The following is a 21,475-nucleotide window of genomic DNA, read 5'->3' as shown; positions in this document are numbered from 1 at the left end:
TCACCTGCTAGGCCAGGGTCAGCAGGTGTCCCCTGTCCCCTCTTCCCAAGTGTCCTGTGTGCTCACCCTTCCCCCTTAGAGTCCCCAGGGGAGAGAGACACTGAGGGGGCGTGGCCCTGTCCTGAGTCTTGTGCTTAATCACTCGATAAAACACAGCTAGCCTAGCACATTAGGGAAAAAAGAAATCACACTATCTGGTCACAGACCATCATTGACGTCTCCTCGGTGGGAAGATCCTCCTATCTGGAGATGAAAAGATGTGTGTGTGGGGGGGGGAGGGGATGAAGAAATGCAGGGTGGATGCATGTTCCTCACATAATCCTCATACGCCCAAACTAAAACCAAAGTTTCAAGCTCCCAAGAGTAGAATGTTAGGTATGTTAGCAGCATATCTTACACGGGTCAACAGTAAGAGCCAGGTAGAATCTCATTGTAGTTTATTCTGGAAATAGAAAATGCTTTTGATTTTCCTGAGTCCTTGCAATGAGAGAGGAGAGGAAAGGTCGGCGGGCGATGTTCTTGGAATTTTTAAGTGCTCCTGCTCTCTCTCTCTCCTGGGCTCCCCTCACTTGAACACAGAGTGTCTTCTGTTGGCATGACACGCGCACAGGCATGCACACGCATGAGCTCAAGTCTTCAGTGACTCAAACATGGCAACTGAAAATAAAACGCCTGCGAAGGTTCCAGGACACGGGTCTCTTCGAGCTATCGCAAACATAGTCTCGCTTTGCCTCTCTATCCATACAAAGGTGCATACAGCTATTCCATGAAGGACGCTGAGTGCGGCCCATCATGACAGCGATGAAATCGTTAGGATGCTTAAAAAATACATAGGATCCCAGTTTTACATCACAACCTTGATGTGTTTACCACACTGTCTGTTGGTAATTTCTTTTTTACAGAGGACAGTACAGCGACGTGAGAGAAACCAAGGCACAGAGATACAGTTACAACAAATGTCTATAAACCCTAGCACTTAGTGCCTATTTAGGGAACATTTAGGTAAATCATAAAATCTGAAAAATTCTCACGTTCATTACAATTGATGAACAATTAACTGTGCAATAAAAGACTGTTTAGCCACCATCCCATTATTAAATATATGGCTATCACTACACAGGCTGTGAGTGGTTCCAAAAATAGCTTTAAATAGTAAAAGCCGGTACCTCTAGGTGGATATAAATATTGTGCCTTGTGGGATCTAGATAAATGTTGTAAATTTCCACTTAATTTGTAATGTGTATGGCAATTATCAATTTAAAAAAACTATTTTTATCATATAAATGGCAGGGTTTTTTTTCTCCCAGTGTTAAACCTCTTCTCTACAAAAGACAGTGATTTACAAAAAAATAACCCAACATAAAAAAACGCATAGACTACAATAATACAATCCAGATGTGGACTTAAAGCTGAACTCTAATCTACCAGAGCATTCTCCTGATGTAGGGGGAGGGGCAAGACATACCCGTAGCAACTCACTCCCTTCTAAATCTAAAAAAAAAAAAAAGAAAAAGAAAATCACCATGGCAGTTATTTTTTTCCAAAATAGTAGTCTTGGCTAGAGCATCAAGCATTGAAAATAAATTCTTTTCAATTCATAAAAGCCTTTCAAAATCTGAGGGGATTGGGCTCAACCGCACTTAGGGAATTCATGTTGTAAAAATTGTATTTAAGATTTTAAATAGAGGGTGTTTTCAAGACTGAAGGTAAACGCTTAGACCTGCGAGCGCGCCTTTCTTGGCACATGCACACCCTAGGTGGGATCCGGAACACAGCTGCGACCTGGCTGCAGAGGTGTCTGGCTCTTAGCCCCACACGCAGTCTCCCGGCAGGTCCTGGCAGGTCCTCGTCCCAGCCCTCTTCACATGGAAGTCTCTGGCTTCTGCATCTGCTGGATCTGCTTCTGTAGCTGGTCCCTGTCCAGCTTCATCTTGGCCTCCAGCACTTGTCTGAGGGATCCTATGCTTTCGTAGATGGCTGTAAACCCTTGAGGAAGAGGCAAATGTCACAGGATTAACAGCTGCGAAGCAGTGTCGTGCCGGCTTCTACAGCAACAGTAATGGCTGGTCCTGACAAATGCTGAGCCCTGCAGGGATCACCGCTGGATGGGAACCTCCATGAAAACCGGCTTTTTATTTCTAAGGGGGCCTATGGCAGCCAAGGAAGACAGTAGATGCAGCTTTAACCAAGTGGTCAAAGCTCACACCGCTATCACCAGGAGGAATCACACCATGTACCTGCTGATCAGAGGACTGGAGCAGGGTGTCCCTCCTTCCCACGGCATCTTTGCTCCAGGTTATAGCATAAGGACACAATCAAACCCCAACTGAGGAACTGTAGTCTAAAAATACCTGTGGGTCAGGAGAGCCCCAGGCGCTCAGGCCTCTATGGCAGTGGGTCTCAACCTTCCTGATGCTGTGACCTTTAATGTGACCCCTGATGTGGTTGGTGACCCCCCAACCATAAAATTATTTTGTTGCTACTTCATAACTGTAAGTTTACTCTTTTTATGAATTGTAATGTCTACAGAGTGAGTGCCAGGACAGCCAGGACTGTTTCACAGAGAAACCTTGTTTTGAAAAACCAAAAGTAAGAGAAAAATATATAAAACGAGATCTAAAATAATACACATGGTGAGGGAGAGTCTAATATATTGTCTTTGGGTCTTCAATGAAAGAGGTGACTCAAGATACACATGAATTCTCATACAATATACACATACACACATACATAGGTACACACACAAGTAACACACATATATAGTGCACAAACATATACAGTGCACATAACATACACAAACATACATGCACCCCCCATGTGAGGTGATGGGTAGGTTAATTTGCATAATTGAACATAGTAATCATTTTGTTACATACATCAAAATATAAACCTTAAATATACAGTATTTTGTTGTTGGTGGTTTTTGTTTTTAGAGACAGGGTTTCTCTGTGTAGCCCTGGCTGTCCTGGAACTCACTCTGTAGACCAGGCTGGCCTCGAACTCAGAAATCTGCCTGCCTCTGCCTCCCAAGTGTTGGGATTAAAGGCAAGCACCACCACCACCAGGCCAGTATTTTTTTAATATACAAGTAATTTTTTTTAATTTAAAAAATTATTGAGGACCAGAAAGATATGTGTGTCAGCAGTTATGCCGGCTAATTTTGTACCAACTTGACATAAGCTAAAGTCAGCAGAGAGGAAAGAACGTCAGTTGAGAAAATACCTGTATAAAGCCAGGCTGAAGGCAAGCCTATAGGTATTTTCTTAATTAGTGATCGATGGGGAGGGCCCAGCTCACTCTGGGTGATGCTATCCTGGGCTGCTGGTCCTGGGTTCTATAAAAAAGCAGGCCATGCAAGCCATGGAGAGCAAGCTATTAAGCAGGACCTCTCCAAGGCCTCTGCATCAGTTCTGTCTCCAGGTTCCTTCTTTGCTTGAGTTCCTACCCTGACTTCTTCCTTCTGTAATGAATAGTGATGTGGAAATATAAACGGAATAAACCCTTCCCTCCCGAGCTGTTTTGGATCATGGTGTTTTCACAGCAGTGGTAACCCTAACCAGAACAGTGGCTAAGAACACTTTACTGCTTTATTAGAGGGCTGCAGTTCAGAGCCCACATCAGGTGGCTCACAAATGCCTGCACTTGCGTGCACACACACACACACTCACACATACACACACACACTCACACATACACACACTCTCACTCACACACACACACAAACACACACAAGAGGACTGCAGTTCAGAGCCCACATCAGCTGGCTCACAAATGCCTGAGTTTGCGTGCACACACTCACACATACACACACACATACACACACACACACACACACACACACACACACACGGCACATGTAAAATGCGGTGGGAATAAATCTTTTAAATGAAATTTTGATTATGAAAGAAAAATTGAAAAAAAGAAGCCATCTCTACCAAAGAAGAATTTCCAACTATTCTGTTTGTTTGGCTTTTTTTTTTTTTTTTTACTGATTTTTAAAATTAAGGGGGTTTGTAATGTTATTTTTTTCTCAGAAATTTTTATATGACAATTTAGGAAAAAGTATAAAGATTATTCATTTTAAAAAGTTTTGATCGGGGCTAGTGAGACAGCTCTGTGTCACTTGCTGCCAAGCCTGAGTGAGGGCTTCTGTCCCACCGCGGGGACCCACAGAACTCACTCCGCACACATCTGGCCAGCGGTGCAAAAGACGCTCTCAAGAGTGCCTCACATGTACACTGATACTGACCACGAACAGAAAGGCAACAGGTAGCACTATCGAAAATAAGAAACTGCCAATCATGTGCAGGTTAACCATTTTGTTGGCTGTGTCATAAAGGCACTTCATAGATTTGCAATTGAGCTAGCACGTTAGTTAGGTCTGGGCGTAGAGTTCACTGGTAGTGTGCTTGAGGGCCTGAGTTCAATTCCCACCACTGCAATAAGTAAATAAATAAATGAATTTGTTAAATACTGCACAGCTACTTAGAAAAGCAACTAAGAACTTTTTTTTGTTGTTGTTTTTAAGCTAGGTCAGACTCCGTTTCGGAGATCTCAGTGACCAGCTTTTTAGACAGGCGAGCCACATGAGCCGTGTGCGGTCTGGCCTACCCGCGTTAACCTCTGCCTTCATCTCCTTCATGTCCTCGGTCATCTGGAGCTCCAGTTTGCTGATCCGCCCGTGCACCTTCTCCTCTTCCGGCTTTCTCGGTCCTTCTGCGGCGTTCCTCTTCTGACTCTCTTCGATTTTGTCAAGCCTGGCTGACATCTGGCTGAGTTTCTTCTCCACGTCTCTTTCGCTGGCTCCCTGGAGTCCAGGATAAGAATTACACTCTGTTACTGCAAAAGGAAGAGTGTGCACCTTGTCTCACATCAGCCATAGCACTTAACCATCTGCAGGGACCGGAATCACAGTGGCTTCTCCTTGTCCATCCCGTATCCATTCTCAAAGGTCACTCAGAGTAAAAAGATTTACGTTTTATTCTGTCTCCTGAGTTTGGTGTCGCCGTGTAATCTAACCGGTGACATGTAAGAACAAGAGTATGTAACTGCTTTCGGAAAAAGCTAAAGTACACTTGCTATATATCCTTAATTCTTTCCCCTTCCCTTCTGTTCCTACCATTCAGTCAACGGCTGAGCTCTACCAACCATCCTGAGTCATGGAGACAATGCTACTCTCTGAGAATGGCAGAAATCTAACCTAAAAGGATTCCAAGTTACTGAAGACTGGCAAGTTCTCAACTCCTCTGGGTCCTAGAGAATGCACACCTGGCTGTGTTTTGGTGAGAGAGAAGGAAGCTTCCATCTTAGAGGAGGCACCATTATTCTGGAGTTTACTGTCAGCATAAGCCAATGTGAAAATCAAATGGTCAGTCACGGACTCAGAACTCCGCGAGTATGTCAGGGTATGCCAAGGCACAGCAAAGCACACAGCGGGGGAGGGGAGAGTCAAAGTAGCGCGGTCCACTGTGCCTCCGCTTTGCAAAACTCTGCAACCATAGGCTTCAGTGACCAAAACTATGAGCATCAAGCCTTTCATCGGGTGCGGATTTTGTGATGACATGACAGCAATCCTATGATGGCACTGATGCAGAGTCTGCAACTCAACAAATGACTCGGCATCAGGACCAAGCAGTCAGACAGGGAAACCACACCAGCCACTTCTGCTCAGTCAAAGCCCCCGGGAGGAAGCCGAGGAAGGCCAGACAGGAAGGAGAGCCCAACACAATTTGCCTCCCTAGCCCTGGCTCCTGACCCTGCTGGTTTAAAGTACGACACATGCAAAGCTCTTTGAAGATATTTTTGGTAGTTCTGCACAAATTATCTCTTTGAGAGAGTGGGTGGAAGCAGAAGTAGACAGAAAAGGAAATGGTGGACTCTGATGTAATGGTCAGGCGCACTCCTGTTCCAGTGCACTGGAAACAGAGACGGGAGGGACAGAGAGCCACTCGACGTTGGTGAAGGCCAAACTAGATCCCAACATTAAAAGCAAAGAGAAGGGAGATCCGATGGCTTAGTGGTTGAGTGCACTGGGGGGCTCTTCCACAAGACCTGTATTCTTTTCCCAACACCCACATGGCAGCCCACAACTGTCTGCAACTCCAGTTCTACAGGAACACCACAGCCAACACCCTCACACAGAAGACATACATGCAGACAAAACAGCAATGCATATGAAATAAAAATAAACAAATCATTAAAAACAAACAAACAAACCAGGCGTGGTGGTACACACCTGCAATCCCAGCACTTGGGAGGCAGAGACAAGCGGATTTCTGAGTTCGAGGCCAGCCTGGTCTACAAAGTAAGTTCCAGGACAGCCAGGGCTACACAGAGAAACCCTGTCTCAAAAAACCAAAACAAACAAACAAACAAACAACAACAAACAGAAAAACAGCATCAAGTAAGTAATTATAGCTTTATTTGAAAATGTGTTTATTTAAAAATAGACAATCAGGATCATGAAGGTTGTGAAAGCATTAACTGAAAATTTTAGTTTGTCTTTTGTTAACCAATATAAAACAAAGCACTTCCTGTCTTTAGAAAGAATATGAAGAACAGGAAATGGGTGGACATGGCTAGGTGGCAAAGTTCAAAATTAGCAGATAGGATGGTTAGTGTTTATTGTAACAGAATTTAGAATCAGCTGGGAGCCAGGCCTCTGGACATGACTGTGGGGAATATTTTTATTTGCTTGAGGTGGACAGACCCAACCATTGTGGGTGGCACCATTCCCTGGCGGGGATTCTGAACTGTGCAAGTGGGGAAGAGAGTTGAGCGCTGTGGCCTGTATTCATCTCTCTCTGCTCGTGGATACAGCATGTCCAGCTGTGTCACACTCCTGCCGTCATGCTCCTGCTGTCACACTCCTGCTGTCACACTCAACTCCCCACCATGATAAGCTTTTTCTTCCTTAAGCTGCTTTTTTTTTAAAGATTTATCTTATGTATATGAGTAAACTGTAGCTATCTTCAGACACATAAAATCCTATTACAGATGGTTGTGAGCCACCATGTGGTTGCTGGGAATTGAACTCAGGACCTCTGGAAGAGCAATCAGTGCTCTTAACTGCTGAGCCATCTCTCCAGCCCCTTAAGTTGCTTTTGTGAAAGTATTTTCTCATAGCAACAGGAAAAGAAACTGAAATAACAGATGTAAGGACCTGGTTTGGTGCCTAGAACAAAGGAAAGAAGGGAAAGAGAGGGGGGACCCGGAAAAGGAAGAATGAAAAGAGAGAAGGGAAAAGAGAAGGAACATGGAAATTACTCAAAGACAGGAGTACCCAAACAGCTTTGGGGGTACTAAATAAATGCATGCTGAGTCCCTAGGTGTTGGTCATACATTGCGGGCCTCTACTGAATACCTATTATTGAAAAACATCAACACCTACACTGTTTTCCTTAACAATCAAGGAAAGATGATCGATTTTCTGTAAAAGTTCTTTCTCTATCCGTTCCTGTTCTTGTTGCAGCCAACTCCGCGCAGATAAAATCTGGTTGCTGAGCTCCTCAACTGTACCTTTGAATCTAAAACATTAAAAAAGAAAAAAAAAGAAGAGGTGTGCAAACAGGTTGAATGTAAAACAGTTTTAAGTAACATTAAACAACATCAATTCAACAGGAATGGTATATTTACCTTCTCTTAGGATTGCATTCAACATGAAGTTGATGCAGGATGCAAGGAAGCGACAGAAAAACACCTAATGATGTTCCTACTCCCCGGAACTGGCAACGCAGGTACTGAGGTGACCCAGTAGATGCTGGGGGTAATCTTTGCAGTTCTAAGGGCACTCCTTGCTCGGAGGACATATCATCTTTCCTCCTTTTCAGAATCCTCTCCTTTCACGCACTCATCTTCTTTGCCTCTGTATCTCCCAGGACTAGAGGCTGGCTTTCTTTCTCTTGTTTTCTATTGTTCTTTCTCCATATGGACATATCCTAATCTAAACCAGTAGAAAATAAACCAGGCATAATGGAACAAGCCTGCAATCCCAGAACTTGGAAGGCAAAGCCAGGAGGATTCGAAGTTAAAGGTCATAGTGAATTCATAGTAGCTTGATCTACTTGAGACTTTGTCTTAAAAGAAAGCACCCTTACAATAATCCATTCCTCTAGTCCCTGCCCCTCCAGAATCCTTAAAATAACCATCAATGTGAGCTGTTTCCCTCAATCACCTTCTTATTTGAATTAGCATGTAATGAAAGTATAGAATATATATAGTTATGTATAGAGGTGTAATAAACACAGAAGTACAATATAAATAATAAAAAGAACACCCATTAGAGTCACTGAAATATCTATTTTTGTTTCCTTATATAAGGAGTCTTCACATGTCACTGGAGTACATGGCTGCCTAGTTAGAGAAATGTGGCTGCCACATTTGCTAGCCTCCCTTGCAGCTAGATATATATGATGGTTAATCTTCTGTGTCATCTTGACTAGGTTTGGAATCACCTGGGAGACACACCATGGAGCATTATGTGAGGGTGTTTCCAGGGGGATTGAATAAAGAGGGAAGGCACACTCTAAATGTGTAAAACACCATCTCGTGGACTGGGGTCCCATGAATTAAAAAAAAAAGGAAAGAAGAAGCAGACTGAGTACCAGCACTCATCTCTTCAACCTCTGACTATAGATGCAGTTTTACCAGCTATCCTGTGCTCCTGCTAACACATGTTCATTACTATGGTGGATGGTATTCCCTCAAACTATGAACCAAACTGTCATCTTCATTACCTGATTTGCCTTTGGCCGGTCACAGCAATGAGAAATGTAATAGTTACAGTGCAGCACACTAATAAGTCAGGTGATTGGCAGTACATGAAGCACATACGCTGTTCTGGTTACATCCTTCAAAACACAGCTCATGCCCTGGTTTTTCCCTCTGTAGCAGCTGGGAAAAGCAAGGACTGGAGCTGTAGAGGCTCCACACTGAGTTGTCAGAGCTGCCCTGTCTGTCCTGGAACACTGACCACACAACATAGAATTAAGCTGTAGCTGAATTAATACAGCTATCCATACAGCTCGAGACACTGGCTACCACCAGACTTAGAAGACCAAGGTACAGCCCAGCCACACACACATCATGAAGTAAGCACTGCCAGGATGCTATTCTGTGCCTTCCTCTCACAGGATGACATCACTAGTGATTACATCACTTGCTTGAATGACACACCCATTTTAGAACCTTCTTTAGGGAGCTGGGGTATAGGGAGCAGTGGGTAAAACCTTTGCTGTGCAAGCATGAGGACCTGAGTTCAAATCCCCAGAACCCATGTAAAGCCAGATGGTCTATAATTCCAGCACCCCTATGGTAAGATGGGAAGCAGACAGGAAACCCTGGAAGCTCTCAGGCCATCCAGCCTGGAGTACCCAGTGGTGAACAACCAAATACCCTCTCTCAAACAAAGTGGGAAGTAAGAACAAACACACAAGGTTATAGTATGACCTTAACATGTTTAACATGGTGTGCACACACACACATGTGTACATATAGAGAGATCTTTTAAAAGGCTTTCGTTTTCTTATACTGGGGATTGAACCTATGACCTTGGTCATGCTAGCCAAGCACTCTACTCCTGGACTATATTCCCAGTTGAAGACACCGAAACATACTCACCAAGTTCCTTTTATCCCTAAAAGTTAACAAACATATTCACATGGAGAATTTTGGGGAACCATTATTTGACCTAGCATAACCACAAGGGATAGGTATATCCCTTGAAGCACTATTAATAATACATAACACAGAGAACTCTGCCTATGACCTTATCTAACACCTGGCTATTAGCTCCCTAAATTGTAGACTCTTCAGGGCTAAGAACAAGGTCAGCTGGAGAGATGGCTCAGTGGTTAAAAGCACTGACTGCTCTTTCAAAGGTCCTCAGTTCAGTTCCCAGCAACCACATGGTGGCTCACAACCATCTGTCAAGGGATCTGAGTGAAGAGAGTGGTCATGTGCTCACATATATAAGATAAATAAATATATCTTTTTTTTTTAAAAAAACAAGGTCTGTTTTGTTTTCGTTTTTCTGATTCAGTGCATAAAGTTCTTGCTGCCCAAATGTGAGGGCCTGAGTTTGGATGCCCAGAACCCACATAAAAAGCTAGTCAAAATGGCATGCATCTATAATCCTGGCATTGGGGAGATGAAAAACAGATTTATTGGCCAGTTAATCTAACAGAATCAGTGAACGACTCTGCCTCAAAAAACAAAAACAAAAAAACAAAAAACTAAAATAAAATAAGGTGAGGAGAGGTAGAGGAAGCCACCCAAGGTTGATCCTTACCTCCACACACCCATGCATTCACAGGCACATTCAACCCACCCCTGCACATTTACACACATGCACATACACATGTACACACCACAATATAACAAATGAACCAAAGACTCACTGAATGAAAAGATGGGCCATCATCCAGCCCCTAGAAGCAATCATTATGAAGGAAAGGTGACTGCGTGCCACCTGGAAACGGTTTCTTTTAGCTTTCATTATTATTCTCACTCTGTGATAAATAAAAACTGAGAGGTGGGCAGGGAAGATGGCTCAGCAGTTAAGAGCACTTGTTGCTCTTCCAGAAGACGTGCCCAGTTCCCAGCACCCATATCTGGCTGCTCACTCCAGCTCCAGGGATCCAACGCCCTCTTCTGGCCTCTGTAGGAACTGCACTCACGTGCAAAGACTCAAAGACTTTATTCATACAGACATAAATAAAAATAAATATTTAAAACAGACAACGTTAAGACATTATATTTTTAAATAAAAGCAAGAAAGTGTGAGGTTCATGGACTCAGAAAGACCGTGACAGGAGCTGTCACAAACTGGTGGCTTACTTAGTGTCCAGGAGCTGGAGCTGGTGATTGCTGTCTCTGTGGGACATCTTCAGTTTGGTGCTCTGCTCAGAGATGGACAGGTCCACTCTGCTCAAAAGCTGAGAAATCTGGAAAAGAAGACTGAATTATAAAGGTCTCACATCGTGGCTTCATGGGCTGTCTCAGAAAACACGGTATACACTCAATGGTGGTCAGTAGCATTAAGAGTCACTTTATTAGCCGGGCAGTGGTAGTGGATTTCTGAGTTCAAGACCAGCCTGGTCTACAGAGTGAGTTCCAGGACAGCCAGGGCTACACAGAGAAAACCCTGTCTCGAAAAACCACTTGGGAGTTCCCTTCCTCTTTCTGTGTGTGTGTGTGTGTGTGTATGTGTGTGTGTGTGTGTGTGCATGTGTGCTTATGTTTGTATATGTGCCTCTGAGTATATGTGTATCTATGTGTGAGTGTGTGTGAATATCTGTGTGCCTGCATGTGTATCTGTGTGTGTCTGTATCTCTGTATGTGAGTATACATGTGTGTGAGTGAGTCTGTGTCTCTCTGTGTGAGTATCTATGTATCTCTGTGTGTGAGTGTGTCTGTGTGTGTATGCAGGTGCATGTGCCGTGGGTAAAGAGGAGCTGCCTCCTCAATCACTCTCCACTCTCTGTTTTGGGACAGGGCCCTCTCATTGAACACGAAACTCACCATTGGCTAGAATAGCTGGCCAATGAGATCTAAGGATCTCCTGTCTTCTCCTCCACCCTGTACAGGGTGTATCACAATGCTTGGGGTTTTTTTTATTTTTAGATTATTTTATTTTATGTGCATGAGTGTTTGCCTGAGTGTATGTATGTGCATCATGTGTGTATCTTGTGCCTGCAGAGGTCAGAAGAGGGCATCAAATTCCCTAGGACTGGAGTTGTGACTGTGAGTTACTGTATGAGTACTGGAAACTGAACTTAGATCCTCTGGAAAAACAAGTGCTCTTAACTGCTGGGCCATCTCCCCAGCCCCCACAGTGTCTAGATTTTCATCAGGTGCTGCAGATCCAACCCCAGGCCCTTCTGCTGGTGCCCATGGCGTTTTAACCTTTACGCCATCTATGTAGGAAGCCTTAATTCTCACGTCATCTGCAAAGCCTCTGTCTTTATTTTCTCGCATACACACCCAGCAAAAATCAAGACAAGGAGCACCGCCAAAATATTCATCAAGAAGTGAATGTAAACTTCAGCGCTCTCTAATGAGCAAGCCCAGCTCCTGCCCAGTGCTGGGACCTCTACCAGCTGTCTCGGTACACAGCCATCATTGCCAGCCCCGTGGCTGCCAGCTCTGGAGGGCAGAATTTCTATGGCTTACAAGCAAATCAAGGTTCCAGATGTACCTCCTCACAAGCGAGGCCCCACAGAAGATTCTGTGGGCTACAGTTCTCCAGTCTTTTCTCTGCTCTCCACTTCTGGCCTTTGTTTTTATTTGGGTTTTGTTTTCACTAAAGCTTACTGTTAAACTAGTCCTGTATGAAATGATCACATTTCCTGAAAAGTTAAGTGTTGTTCAACATTCCTGACTTCAGATTCTTGATATTTGTAAGATGTAGACCATCATCATCATCATTGTCATCGTCATCGTCATCGTTGTCATTATCATGTCTCTTTTGGTAGATTTTTGTATTCTCCTCACCTTAGGGTGATTTGTAGAGAAGAACCGACAAATCAGCAAAGATAAGGGACTGAACCTCAAGCTTTGTTAACACTGGACAAGCTCTCCAGCACTAAGCTACATCCTTAGCCTTGTCTGTAATTTTTCTTTAACGTTTATTTACTTTCTTTGTGTGGATGTGTGTGGGTGTATACATGTCACGGCTCATGTGTGGAGATCAAAGGACAGCTTGTGAGAGTCATTCTAGTGCATTGTGTGGTTTCCAGAGACTGAACTCAGGGCATCAGGCTTGGTGAGCACCTGTACCCAGCTGAGACATCTGTCTTTACTTTTTATTTTGAGATGGGTGAATTGTTCAGGTTGGCCTAACTCACTCTTTAGCCCGTACTTAAGTATGGGATTCTCCTGACTCAGCCTCCAGACTGTCTGGGATTGTAGACCTATGCTATGAAGCCAGGTCCTGCTCATTTTAAAAGAAAATCAACACGAAGACCTGCCTCTCCTTTTTAAAGTTTTATAATACCCCCTTATTTTACAAGTAGTTTTGGATCCCTACTGAAAAGAGTTGAGGTTAATTGGGTTTTTTAATCCTGAAATTTACCCAGATGCCCTTGTTTTTCTAGAATAGTCTCTAAATATGTAAAGAATAGTAAATTAGGCAGATACTGTGGGAATGTCCCAGGAGGCTAGACCAGTTATGACAAGGGGAGCTTATAAGTGATAAAGTCCAAACTATAAAAACCAGATGAAGTAAGGGCTGGAGAGATGGCTCTGCAATTAAGAACACATACTCCTCAGATTTCAAACCTCTCACCCCTTCCTCCCCACCCCGCTTCCCACCCACATGTCAGGTGACTTTCAACCCTTGTAATCCAGCTCCAGGGTCTTCTGGCCTCTGAGAGCACACACACACACACACACACACACACACACACACCCCAAGGTAAAAAACAATCTTAAAAGAAAGTGTTCCAAGCTAGCGAAATGCTGTGTTTTGCTCTGTGAAGTAAACTATAAATTTCAATGTAAAATACCCTAAGGTTGCTTTGCCAGGTGACTCTCTAGCTTTGGCATAATTGGGTCCCACGTTCAGACCACTCGATGAGTCAGTACATGCAATGAGTCCCAGCCAGTACAGAACATATTTCCTGAATCAGACACTGGGATAAGCAGCATGCAAAGGAACAGATGGGTCACTGGCCTGTGCAAGAAGTAGTTTGGGAGGTGAAATATACAAGTTCTGGGGTGTAGGAATCGTTTTGTAAGGGGAAAGGATCTTCCAGTTGACACTGTACCAACAACTCTCTGTGATCTGGCTTCCAGATTCATGGAGGGCCACTCCAGTGAGCCAGAGGGAAGGAATACAGAAAGAGCTGAGGATCTGCATAAACCCACACTGCGGACCCCAGCTGGCCACTGCTGCACAAGCCAAGCGACACTGCTGTTCTGAGCTGAGAGCGAGAGCTGAGAACGAGCCGCCTGACCCAGCCATACCTGTCCTTCTGCGTCTTTGATTTTTGTTTCCAGAATCATCTTGGCTGCTTGCTGTTCCTTGTTCAAGTGCTGGAGTCCCTCGTAAGTCGTCTTATGCTCTGCAGAGAGTCTGGCTATGCTGGCGTCACACCTATCCAGGCAAAGGACACGCACTCATTAAAGTTTAAAAGCATGCGAAAGAGCTGCCTCCCATACTATAAAATGCACTGGGAAATAAATGCAAGGGTTCCCCCAGAAACTGCACTCCTGGGCTACAGAGAAGGCTCAGACAGTAAAGCACATGGAACTGTGTCTGATGCTCAGAATGCATGTAAAAAAGCCAGGTGTGGGGCTGGAGGGATGGCTCTGTAGTTAAGAGCATTTACTGCTCTTGCAGAAGGCTGCAGTTTAGTCTCCAGAATCCATGTCAGGTAGCTCACCACAGCCCATATATAACCCCAGCTCCAGGGATCCAATACTTCTGGCCTCAGCAGGCACCTACACTTACATGCACACCGACACATAATTAAAATAATAAAAATATGTATATCTTGAAAGCCAGGTGAGAAGGTGAGCACTTGGATCACCAGGAGGCAAAGACAAGCAGATCTCTCGGGATCCCTGCCTGCCAGTTTAGCCTAATTGGTAAGCTCAAGGCCAGCCAGTGAGCCTGATTTGTTTTAAAATGGCTGGTGGGATGGCTCAGAGGGTAGAGATGCGTGCATCCAGGTCCAACAATCTGAGTTCACTCCCTGAATCCCACAAGGGGGCAGGAGAGAGCCAACCCTCAAGAACTGATCTCTGGCTTCCACAATGGCACCATGGTGTGTGTGTGTGTGTGTGTGTGTGTGTGTGCATGCTTGTGTACCTGAAAAATGCATGTTTACACACACACAGTTTTGGGCCTGCAGGATGATTTGGTGGGTAAAATACTTGCTGAGCAAATCTGAGGATCTAAGTTCAGTCTTCAGAACCCCCATAGTGGAAGAGAGAACTGATTTCACACTGTTCTGTGAACGCACACGAGCACACACACAAGCACATACACACACCACACACACAGAGTTTTTGTTTTTGTTTTTGTTTTTAAAGTGGATGGGCTGGAGAGATAGCTCAGCAGTTAAGAGCATTGGCTGCTCTTTCAGAGGTCCTGACTTAGATTTCCAGCAATCGCATGGTGGCTCACAACCATCTATAATTGGATTCAGTGCCATCCACTGGTGTATCAGTGACAGTGTGCTCATATACATAAAATAAATAAATAAAAATCTTTTTTTTAAAAAAGTGGATGGTTCCTGAGAGTAATACCCGAGCTTAACCTCTGGTGAACACACAACGAAAGAGAACAAGGGACAGACAGGGAAGGGGAGTGGGGGAGGGGAGGGGACTGGGAGTAGGTAGAAGAAAGGGAGAAGGAAGGAACTTAAGTGTCCCTACCCCCAAGTGTTTTTCAATTATGGTGCCGAGACAGCCCAGTGAGGGATGGACCACACAAACTCGGGACCCCACCTCACAAGGGTATAGAAAGCTGCTTCCAGGCTGGAGAGGTGAACCGGTAGCCAAGAACACTTGCAGAGAGATGGAGCTTGGTTCCCAGGACCCACACAGGGCTGTGTGCAACTACCTGTAACACCAACTCCAGGGGGCCTTCTGTCTCCAAGGTCATTGCGCGCACGTGCACACACATACACACACACACACAGTACATAGACATGTACGCAAGGAAAACACTCTTACATGGAAAATAAAAATAAATCCTTTTTAAAATATAAATATACAGGACCTCATAACTGAACATCCTCAGCTGTATTTATAGTTTATAATTATATTTTATATATTAGTTACAATTATAATATTATAATTTATAATAGATAAAAAATAGAAACGGCCTATCCGCTCACAATGTGGTGTGTCTGAGCCACAGAAAGCAATGATGTGCGACAGGCCACACACAGATGAGCCCTGAGTGTAAGAAGCTTCTAAAGCTGCTCTGGGTGGGTCCATTTACAGGAAACACCCAGAGAGGCAAATCCACAGAGAAGGTGCGTCTGTGCTTGCCATAGACAGGGATTGAGGGAGGAGGGGAGTTCTTTCTGAACTGTTCAGATATCCTGTGATTACCCGTGCACAGTAAATATACTAAAGCCCACGGAATTGTATGCTTCAAGGTTCTATTTTTAAATATCCTCCCTCCTGTGTGTGTGTGTGTGTGTGTGTGTGTGTGTGTGTGTGTGTGTGCAATGCCACTGCGGAGTTCAGAAGAGGCTGCCGGGTCCCCTGGAGCTGGAGTGACAGGCAGTTGTGAGGCATGTGAGTTGACCCAGATCCTGAAGCGACCTTGCATCCTTTGGAAGGGCAGCAAACACTAAGTGCTCAGCTAACTCTCCAGGCCCCTCCCCACTGCTGCTTACATGTGAATTACATATCACGAAATCTCTTCATAACGAACAGAAGAGAGATACTGGGAGAGAGGAAAGGAGAGAGAGGGAAGGAGGGAGGGAGGGAGGGGAGAGCTAGTACTCTCAGGTCTGCGGTATCCATTGTGGAGGTTCCAGTATTATCACCTTCTAATTCCCAATTCCCAGGTGTTGGGAGCCTATGCCTTGTCATATGGATATGTTTTTTTCCTCTAACCCTCTGTCACCAGACACACCCACACCCTATTGGGGAAGAAAGAGGAAGTGGCCACTGAGTTTTTGGACAATGGAGATCAGGTGCCAAACACGGGAGAAACATTCCAGTAGAAACTGGGATGCTAAGATGAACTTTGCTTCCAGAAGAAATGAAAAAGACTCTCTGACTGGGTCCTACATGAGGGGCGCTGTGCAGAGTGGGGAGGATCCCTCCAAGGAGAGCCTGCCTGATCTAGATCTACAGGCGAGAAGCAATGGCCTGCTTGTGCTAACTATATTACTAAAAGATCCATCAAAACTACATATCCAAATAGAAATTATATGCCAGCCTAGAAATTTAGTAATAGCACTTTAAAGCTACACTTCGTCAACATAATTATGCGATCAATGCATGGAAGTCAAACTCTTGCCAAAGAGCATTTTATCTCATGCGAATTCATTTCAAATGTCTCATTAGCTTTCCAAGAGAAACACAGATATAGCCACAAAACAAACCCAAAATATCCAGTGCTTAAAACAAACACTTAAGGCGGTTTTAGAGTCCAGGTGTGCGTTAACAGGGGAGGGTCAAGTTGGGTAGAGAAGCTGATGGATCACGCTGAAGCAGAATGGAAGATTCCAGAAGGTGTTTCAAGAGAATTCTTCTTGGTCTAGATATGCCATAAAGATGACATCAGTTTTCACTGTCGGGCTGAGGAGCTGAGAGCAGCCATTTGTGGCCTGGAGATAATCAATATCCGGCTGCCAGACTACACTGTATAGACCAATACAATCATTACACACACACACACACACACACACACACACACACACACATCACTATTGGTTCTGTCGCTCTAGAACAGTGATTCTCAGCCTGTGGGTCAAGACCCCTTTGGGGGTCAAATGACTCCTCTCACAGGGGCCATCAAAGATGAACAGAAAACACAGTTATTTACATTACAGTTCATAACAGTGGCAGAACTGTAGTTATGACGTGGCAATGAAAATACTTTCATGGTTGGGGGTCAGCACAACATGAGGAGCTGAGTTAAAGGGCCGCAGGGTTAGGAAGGGTGAGAACTGCTTCTACAGAGAAAGACCCCAACAAACACTGTGGCCATAAACATCCTCTGCTGTCTCCTCAAGCCCTCCCAAGTTCCCACTGTTCTCTGAGTTTTGGGGTCTTTTAAAAGCGAAACAAGGACTCAAGATTTTTCAGTCCTGCCCCAGTGACCTTTCTAGTTTGGCCATCCATCCAAAGAAGCATTTGTTGAGTACCTACTGTTTTCAACAGGCTCCAGGGACAGAGCCCCACTCTAAGACAATACAGAAGGCAACAGAGTGACTGGGTGGGGTCTAAGTGGGGAGAGGGGCACTCTGCAGAGCATGGTGTCAGGAAACACTCCCAGAGCAGAAGATGTTTGCACTATCCTTAAAGGTGGGCAAGGAGCGAGAAGAGGACGTGGAGAGGTCCTCAGCAGCAGACCGGCACGTGCCAAGGCCCTGTGGTAAAAGAACGGCTTCTGTGGAGATTAACAAAGGTGAGGGTGTGACCGAACAACCTGGGCAAGACAACAGTAGGGAGAGGTGAGGAGATCAGGCGATGTTTACTGCACAGGGTCAGACTATGGAGACTGGAGGGGCTTCATCCTGCTGAGAACAGCAAACGGCAGACAGGCCAGACATGGTGGGACACAACTTCATCCCCAGCACTCAGGAAACTGAGGCAGAGCAAGAGGGAGCAAGGCCTGGTAGAGCTACGGAGACTTCCATTTCAATTCCAAGTGAACAAGAAGGAGAAGAGGGAAGGGGAGGGGAAAGAAGAAGGGGAAGAGGAGGGGAGGAGAAGGAAGAAGAGAAGGAGGAGGAGGAGAAGAAGAAGAAGAAATGGTTGGATAGGTGGCTCAGAGGTTAAGAGTGCTCACTGCTCTTGCAGAGAGAACTCAGGGTAGCTTCTAACCCTCCTATAGTTCCAGTTGCAGAGGATCTGATGTTGTTTCCTCTTATCCATAGATCCTGCATACACACAGTGCATATACACACTCTGGCACACACGTGTACATTAAGTAAATAAAAACAAAACAAAAAAGAACAACACACCAGCAAGAACCAGAGGAGCGGTCACTCCACCCTTCATTCCATCTCCAGAGCCCTCCTCCAGCTGTTAGCTGCTTTTCGCCCTTCAGCTGCCAAGACGCATGCCCAGCTTATAAGGCACTGGGTATAGGATATGTATAGTAAAGCCCCTATGTCTGGCTTTAAGGGAAATGTATAGCAAGCCTTTGTGTCTGGCCTTGAATGCAACGTTTCAGCAGAGCCTTTGCTATGCTTGGGTCAATCAGTAGAAGCTGAGAAATTGTTTTTGAGGCTGTTTGAGCCTTGAAGAAATGTTGTCTCTGTAGAGCATCTGCACTTGGTGCTACGTGAGAGCTCGCAGCTGCACCGACCTTGGTCCTAAGGCACTCCCGACAGACCAGGAATTCTTGCTTTTGGTTATGGCTAGCCATGGTCAAAAGGGACTGAGATTTGTGCTGGTTGTCTGCTCTCGAGGGCAGCAAGGGCAAGATAACCTTGATAGTTGGAACCTTTCCCAGCCCCAACTAACCTCGTACGATGTTTGAATAAAGTGACCGGAGTGAGCTAGCTGGGGTCAGTCTTTTCCAAGAAGGCTGAACCCCTCTGCTTCTTCAGAAAGTGAGGTCTTAGCATCTCTACTGCAGCACCTACTGACATCTGTCAATAACTAGGTGTGGCTTTGCCACAAATACCATGGCTCTCTCTGTGGCCTCAATGGTGCCTGGAGTCTCTTGGACTCTGTTCTTAATCTCATCCCCTGCTCACCTGAGCTCACTGTCACCCCAAACTGCCTGAAAGCGCTTCTTTGCTCCAAATCCCCATCATTAGCTGCAAAGTTGTCCGGGATGCTTGAGAGCAGCAGAGGGTAGGAGAGGCCGGTATTTAGTCAGGACAACCTCATCCCAGCCAGCTAAAGGTAATCCAGAGGGGAAGGCCTCTCGCAACAACCCTTAAACATCAGAGTGCCCAGAACCCAGGGATCTCGATAGAAAGAGATTCTAATTCAGTAGCCATGGGATGTGGGGACAGTGGACATTGCTCTCACAAGGTCCCAGGCAAGAGCAAGGAAGGAGGTTCCACCCATAAAAGCACTTGCCAAGCCTGACAACTTGAGTTTCCTGAGACAGTGGGGTAGAAGGAGAGAATTGACTTCTGTAATTATCCTCTGATATCCACACATGTGACACAGTACACATGTGTACACACACACACACACACACACACTGTGCATAAATGCATAAGTGTAACTGTAAACAAAATACATTTGAAAAAATATCTCAGGTAATCCCGAGGCTCTGGGTTCCTGGAACATACCAAGTAAAGAGAAAAATCACTTTCCACACTAATAGGAAAACACATATTAAAATTTCCAGCCTATGGGAAATTAATAATTTCAGGAAATTAAACAAAAATTAATTATAACAAAGCTGAACATTTGAAAAGGCATTCAAACAGTAAGCCGTGTGTTAAGTGATTCAGCCACCATAAGATTATGACCAAATAACTTCCACCAGCAGAGGGCGCTCTCTGATCATTTCCTCCCATGATGTTCTCCCATGGAACAGAAAGAAATCAAGGCAGGCTGACACCCAGGGTTGAAGTCTGCCACTAGTTTCTATTGTCAAAGTTGGAAAGGATGTAGTAAAAGAATTTACTGGGCTTCTTCACTAAATTGGGGTTCATAAAAAGTTTGAGTATTTATGATGATGGTGGTAGTGGTGGCTTATGGTGTGTGTGTGTGTGTGTGTGTGTGTGTGAAGAGGACAACCTCAAGTTAGTGCCCTCCTTCCACCTCAGGTCAGAAAACTTCTGCAGTGAGCACTTTACTCCATGGACATATCAAAGTCAAATGTAAACTGCTCTCAAGGAGTAGTCTCCAACATTTGAACATCTGCTGTGTGGAGTAATCTTCCTGGCTAGCTTGACTGAATTCAGAAACACCTAGGAAACCTCTGGGCTTGGCTGTGAGGGCGTTTCCAGAGAGGCGAACTGAAGAGGGGAAAACCTACCCCTGGATGTGGGCAGAGCCGCCTCAGGGGCTCTCGTCCCAGAGTGAATAAAAAGAAGAAATCACCTTAGAAATCACCTTAGTATAATCCATCTCCCTCTGCTTCTGACTGGGAACCCCATGAGAACAGTCACATCATGCTCCTGATGACACGGCTTTCCCACCTGATGGACCGTAGCTTTCAATTGTGAGCCAAAATAACCCTGCTGTCCTTGAGATGCTGCCGAGGAGAGGGACGTTGTGAGGGCAGTCACCTACCTTGCAACTCTTCCTCGGAGATCTCCCAAGCCAGAGAGCTGGCGCATCTCCAGCGTCTTTAAGGCAGAGTTAGTTCCGTAGCTGATGTTGTCCCTGGCACGGATCTGCTCCTGGAGAACCTGGGCAACACAAAGGACACTTGGGGTCACTGGCAAATTCACGGGTGTCCATTTCAGGATTCGGGAAAGGATATGAGTGCTCAGTTCACTTTTTTCCATAAGAAGTTTTTTGTTTTTGTTTGTTTGTTTGCAACTAAACGTCTTATGATTGGCCCTGGCTGGTCCAGACCTTGCTGTGTCGATCAGGCTGGCCTTGCCCTTGTGGGCATCTGCCTGCATAAGGAGCCCCGTTTTATCAGTGAACTGATGAACCCAGAGGCAGGAAACAGGGAGCCCAGAAAGAGGCACCACTCCCGACTGAGAGTTCTCAGTCCCCCAATAAAACTATGTTCTCTCATTTTTTATTGTCTTTCCTTGGTATGGAAGTGATTTTATTTTGAGAATAATATCTGCTATGCCTTGAGCTGAGTGTAGAATTACTTGTTTATGTTTCTTTTGAGACAGTAGCTCACGGT

At 45.0% G+C, this 21,475-nt stretch overlaps 1 protein-coding gene across 1 annotated transcript in view; it reads right to left on the bottom strand.

The window, feature by feature from the left end:
• Positions 1 to 420: 420 nt before the first annotated feature.
• The window catches only part of Fam81a (family with sequence similarity 81 member A), a 50,653-nt gene continuing 29,598 nt past the window's right edge, over positions 421 to 21,475 (bottom strand). The window contains exons 4-9 of the mRNA XM_052187899.1: positions 20,902 to 21,020; positions 13,966 to 14,095; positions 10,837 to 10,943; positions 7,391 to 7,526; positions 4,612 to 4,807; positions 421 to 1,986 (exon numbers count right to left, since the gene is read on the bottom strand). Of these exons, the coding sequence (XP_052043859.1) occupies positions 1,862 to 1,986; positions 4,612 to 4,807; positions 7,391 to 7,526; positions 10,837 to 10,943; positions 13,966 to 14,095; positions 20,902 to 21,020 (813 nt within the window). The 3' untranslated portion in view covers positions 421 to 1,861. The remainder of the gene's footprint in view (positions 1,987 to 4,611; positions 4,808 to 7,390; positions 7,527 to 10,836; positions 10,944 to 13,965; positions 14,096 to 20,901; positions 21,021 to 21,475) is intronic.

Source organism: Apodemus sylvaticus, chromosome 7, assembly GCF_947179515.1.
Source record: "Apodemus sylvaticus chromosome 7, mApoSyl1.1, whole genome shotgun sequence".
Taxonomy (NCBI): Eukaryota; Metazoa; Chordata; class Mammalia; order Rodentia; family Muridae; genus Apodemus; species Apodemus sylvaticus.
This window is presented reverse-complemented; position numbering and strand designations above follow the sequence as displayed.